General features: G+C 42.0%; 1 protein-coding gene across 4 annotated transcripts in view; it reads left to right on the top strand.

Moving 5' to 3' along the window:
• Positions 1–978, top strand: part of PAM (peptidylglycine alpha-amidating monooxygenase) — a 190,600-nt gene extending 189,622 nt beyond the window's left edge. For 3 of the 4 annotated variants that reach the window (XM_040421587.1, XM_040421588.1, XM_040421589.1), the window contains one exon: positions 234–418. In XM_040421587.1, coding sequence (XP_040277521.1) covers positions 234–418 — 185 coding nt within the window. Of the gene's footprint in view, positions 1–233 lie in introns of all 4 variants that reach the window. The other variant, XM_040421586.1, reaches the window with a different exon arrangement.
• The last annotated feature ends 5,022 nt before the right edge of the window (positions 979–6,000 follow it).

Consider the following 6,000-nt stretch of genomic DNA (forward strand, 5'->3'; position numbering starts at 1 on the left):
TTTTTTTTTTTTTTGCAGTCAATAACGTACACCAGACAGAGTCCAAAAGAGACCCCTATGGACACGTTTAGTGTGTACTTCAGGAGGTGTCCTCTCTAAATGTAGAGAAATAAAACCGTGATGTATATGGGACCTACAAGGATCACACAAGTTTTATCAAATCTGTTATTTTTGACCATTGCACTGTGCCTTTACAAGAGGAGTTTCTAATGCTGTCACGTCTTTTCTTGTAGGCAAAGGAAGCGGAGGCCTCAATTTAGGAACTTTCTTTGCAAGTCACAAAGGATATAGTCGAAAAGGTTTTGACAGACTAAGCACAGAAGGCAGCGACCATGAAAAGGATGATGACGACGGTTCAGATTCTGAAGAAGAGTATTCAGCACCCACTATCCCACCAGTGCCAGTATCTTCTTCCTGAAACCTCTACTTCCACTCAGCCCTTGGCCCTTTAGCACGTTTAAGATTGTGTATTTAATTGTAACTGTACTAGTCTCTGTGGGCTGTACAAGTGTCATGTTTTCTTTATTTTCCCTTATGAGTGCAGTTGTAGTCCGTACGTGAACATTCAGAACCCCTTTTGTTATCACTATAGGAAACTTCTTAGACAATGTAATTCTTATGTTTTTGGTTCATTGAACGTTCTCCATTTGTTTTATGGCCTTCCTCCGCTTCTCCAGTAGCACTTTAATTGCCAATTTATTATCTTCATGCCTTTCAAGGTCACTACTAATTGCAGTACAAAGTTGTGTGCCACATAAAATGCAAAGCTGCTAAATCTCTTCTATTTTTTTAAATTCACGATATGATATAGCGTCCAAAATAATTAAAATTGTAAAAGATAAAAAAAATATATATATTTAATTTTTGTTTTGGTGTTATTGGGATGTCTTATTTTTAGATGGTTACACTGTTTAGAACACTATTTTCAGAAACTGAATGTACTTTGTGTAATAAAGTGTTCGCAGAGCATTAAATTCAGACTTTGGAATTTGTGCATTACTTTTTCTGACTTCTACCTTTTAAATTTGTGCAAAACAAAAGAATTTTAATTACATTTTTCAGGATCCACTTTATTTTAAAGGGGTTTTACGAGACTTTAATACTGATGAACGATCCTCTAGATAGGTCGTCAGGAGAGGACTCCCCTGCATAACAGAAACGGGACGGATCCATTTTGCAGCCTATAGATTTCTATTATGACAGAATGAACAACGGAATGCCTCTAAAGGCATTCCGTTATTCATTCCGTCATAGAATTGCATTATGGTCTGTGGTAACGGAATCCATAACGCAATTCTGCTTTTACCACAAAACTCAAACGAATTTCAAAATATGAAAGTTGCTCATCTCTAGTCATCAGTATCTGACAGCAAAGACCGCCGCCGATCAGCTGGTTGAGAAGGCAGCAGCTCTGACAGTAGCGCAGCAATTTTCTCCAGCTTTTTCTAGGCCATGTGACAACATGTTCATTGGTCACGTGGCCCAGAAGCAGCTCCTCTCCATAAAAGTGAATGGGGCTGAGCTCAATACCAATACCACAGAAGGCCGCGGCTCTCACAGGGGCACCAGTGCCTTCTCAAACAGCTGTTCGGTGGGGGTCCTAAGTGTTGGACCCCCACCCATCAGATACTGATGACCTGTTCATAGGATAGGTCGTCAGTATTAAATTCTCTGAAAACCCTTTTAAAGGGAACCTGTCACTGGGATTTTGTGTATAGAGCTGAGCTAGCACATCCGCAATATCCAGTCCCCATAGCTCATTTAGACGGCCATATGTTTTGTTCCGCATTTTTGCAGAACAGGTGCGGACATATTAATTTCAATGAAACCGCAAAAGATGCAGACAGCACACCGTGTGCTGTCCGCATCTATTGTTCCGTTCCGCGGCCCCGCAAAAAATATAGAGCATGTCCTATTCTTGTCCGCAATTGCCTCAGCTCTATACCCAAAATTCAGGTGACAGGTTCCCTTTTAATACGCATAGTCACTTTTAATGGGTTGCTCCATACTCCTGGAGAAATCCTAATACCACTCTTGCCTCAAAGCAGCTAGATGTAGGTGAGGGTAAGAGTTCATAAGGGAGAGACGGCGTATGTGTTTTGCAGTCCGCAAATTGCAGATCCGCAAAATACGGATACCGGCCCGTGTGCATTCCGCAGTTAGCGGACCGCACACTGCCGCCACTCTCGTAGAAAATGCCTATTCATGTCTGCAATCCGATTGCGGACAAGAATAGGACATGCTCTATATTTTTTGCGGGTCTGTCGAATGGAACAACAGATGCGGTCAGCACACGGTGTGCTGTCTGCATCTTTTGCGGTTTCATTGAAATGAATATGTCCGCACCTGTTCCGCAAAAATGCGGAAAAAAACATATGGCCGTCTAAATGAGCCCTAAGGCTACTTTCACGCTGTGCCTGCAGGGTACTTTTGCAATATGGGCTGGTAAAGTCCAGGTGCACATGTAAAATGTACTGTATCCATAAGCCTCCAAAAGAGTGTCCTTTTGGCCTCCATCAGACCAATCAGTATACATAACATATTACATTATTATATTATATATTTTTCTGAATGAAATAGCACAACAGACTGCTCTATTCTGTAGAAAGGGACGGGGGCAATGCCATTCCACCTAGAAGATCTGCTGCCTCTGCAACTGCTGCACCTTCTGAATTTTCATTGACGGGCCAGGCAGTGAAAACGTCATCGCACCTGGCCCTGTCAAACAAAGTGTAGAGGGTAAGACAATTGCAGAGAGAGCAGAGCCTCTAAGCAATGAGGGCACTTATGGACATGGGACAAACATTGATGCCTTCAGCTGCCAAGTGCACATGTAACAGGTCAGCCAGTTTTAGGTACAAATTTGCTGACTGATACCCTTTAAAGGGGTTATCCAATGTCATAAATAGCACCCCATGTGTCGGGGCCCCTCACGCGGAATATACTTACCCTGCTCCCGGCACTGCTCCTGGTCCCCGCAGTGCTGCTGCTGCTTCTCCCTGTACACGGATGAAAACATCCAGTGTCAGGGGGAAGCAGCCAATGGCAGGCGGGGACGAGCCTCCCTAGTGTCACCCATAATGCTAGGGAGGCTCGTCCCCGCCTGCCATTGGCTTCTCCCTTCCCCCCGACACCGTATGGTTTCATTCGTGTACAGGGAGAAGCGGCGGTGCGGGGAAAGTATATTGCGTGGGAGGGGCCGGCACATGGGGGGCTGTTTATGACATTGGATAACCCCTTCCTGATGAAGCAATTTTCCATTTTTGCGTTTTTCACTTTGTCTTCCTGGAGCCATAACTTTTTCTAATTTTTCTGTTCACATAGCTGTATAAGGGCTTATTTTTTTGAAAGTTGCACTTTCTAATGGCACCATTTAATATTGCATGGAATGTAGTGGGAAGCTTTCATTCTGGCCCCCATAACTTTTTTTATGAAAGTAGTTTTTGTTAATACCATTTTGGGATGTGTATGACTTTTTAATCACTTTTTATTCAAATTTTTTGGGATGCGTTTTTTTATATTTTAATAGTATGGGAGTTTTCGCACATGGCAATACCCATGAATTGGGATGAGCGAATAGACTTCGGATGAAACATCCGAAGTCTATTTGCATAAAACATTGTTTTAATACTGAACGTAGCAAGCGCTCTGTACAGTGTTAGAATGTATTGGTTCCGAGACCACGTAATAACTTCATAAATTGATTTCTATTGTAAAAAAAAAATTCCCGAACTTTGGTTCGGTTTCAAGTGGTATCAGTAGAAATCAATTTATGAAGTTATTACTTATCTGAGCCAATACATTCTAATACTGTACAGAGCGCTTGCTACGCACAGTATTGAAACAAAGTTTTATGCAAATCGACTTCGGATGTTTCATACGAAGTCAATTCGCTCATCCCTACCCATGATGTTGATTTACCCAGGATTTTTTTTATTAGGTATTTTGATTTTGGGAAAAAGGGGGAATTTGGATTTTTATATATATTTTTTTTTTAGCTTTTTTTAGGTCCCCAAGTGGACCACCAGAAGTGGATCATCATATTGCAATTTGTATAGGGTAATGGAATTTTCTCCATTATCCTAAACAGAAATAGCTACAGTCAGGTCCATAAATATTGGGACATTGACACAATTCTATATATTTTTTGCTCTATACACCACCACAAGGGATTTGAAATGAAACAAACAAGATGTGCTTTAACTGCAGACTGTCAGCTTTAATTTGAGGGTATTTACATCCAAATCAGGTGAACTGTGTAGGAATTACAACAGTTTGCATATGTACCTCCCACTTGTTAAGGGACCAACAGTAATGGGACAATTGGCTTCTCAGCTGTTCCATGGCCAGGTGTATGTTATTCCCTCATTATCCCAATTACAATGAGCAGATAAAAGGTCCAGAGTTCATTTCAAGTGTGCTATTTGCATTTGGAATCTGTTGCTGTGAACTCTCAAGATGAGATCCAAAGAGCTGTCACTATCAGTGAAGCAAGCCATTATTAGGCTGAAAAAACACAACAAACCCATCAGAGAGATAGCAAAAACATTAGGCGTGGCCAAAACAACTGTTTGGAACATTCTTAAAAAGAAGGAACGCATCGGTGAGCTCAGCAACACCAAAAGACCATGGAAAACTGTGGTAGATGACCGAAGAATTCTTTCCCTGGTGAAGAAAACACCCTTCACAACAGTTGGCCAGATCAAGAACACTCTCCAGAAGGTAGGTGTATGTGTGTCAAAGTCAACAATCAAGAGAAGACTTCACCAGAGTGAATACATAGGGTTCACCACAAGATGTAAACCATTGGCGAGCTTCAAAAACAGGAAGGCCAGATTAGAGTTTGCCAAACGACATCTAAAAAAGTCTTCACAGTTCTGGAACAACATCCTATAGACAGATGAGACCAAGATCAATTTTTACCAGAGTGATGGGAAGAGAAGAGTATGGAGAAGGAAAGGAACTGCTCATGATCCTAAGCATACCATCTCATCAGTGAAGCATGGTGGTGGTAGTGTCATGGCGTGGGCATGTATGGCTGCTAATGGAACTGGTCCTCTTGTATTAATTGATGATGTGACTGCTGACAAAAGCAGCAGGATGAATTCTGAGGTGTTTCGGGCAATATTATCTGCTCGTATTTAGCCAAATGCTTCAGAACTCATTGGTCGGCGCTTCACAGTGCAGATGGACAATGACCCAAAGCATACTGCAAAAGCAACCAAATAGTTTTTTAAGGGAAAGAAGTGGAATGTTATGCAATGGCCAAGTCAATCACCTGACCTGAATCCGATTGAGCATGCATTTCACTTGCTGAAGACAAAACTGAAGGGAAAATGCCCCAAGAACAAGCAGGAACTGAAGACAGTTGCAGTAGAGGCCTGGCAGAGCATCACCAGGAATGAAACCCAGCGTCTGGTGATGTTTATGCATTCCAGACTTCAGGCTGTAATTGACTGCAAAGGATTTTCAACCAAGTATTGAAAAGTTAAAGTTTGATATATGATTATTATCCTGTCCCATTATTTTTGGTCCCTTAACAAGTAGGAGGCACATATGCAAACTGTTGTAATACCTACACTGTTCACCTGATTTGGATGTAAATACCCTCAAATTAAAGCTGACAGTCTGCAGTTAAAGCACATCTTGTATATTTCATTTCAAATCCATTTTGGTGGTGTATAGAGCCAAAAATTTTAGAATTGTGTCAATGTCCCAATATTTATGGACCTGACTGTATATCACAATTCAGTGCTACCACCTGCTGGGCTGAATTGTAATATGCAAGTTATGAGCCTGGAAGCCTAGTACAGGCTCAGGCTCATTACTGCAGTGGAACACCTTACCTTATCTCTGCTGGGGGGAAGCGTTCCTGCCCATGAAGTGCGCGCTCCTGGGTTTCTGGCTTCTGAGATGCTGTGGTCACATTTGACCACAGCATCTGAGGGGTCAAATGTCTGATCGGCATTACCACCGATCACGGACATTAGCTGCTGGTGT

This window comes from Bufo bufo, chromosome 2 (genome assembly GCF_905171765.1).
Source record: "Bufo bufo chromosome 2, aBufBuf1.1, whole genome shotgun sequence".
Classification (NCBI taxonomy): Eukaryota; Metazoa; Chordata; class Amphibia; order Anura; family Bufonidae; genus Bufo; species Bufo bufo.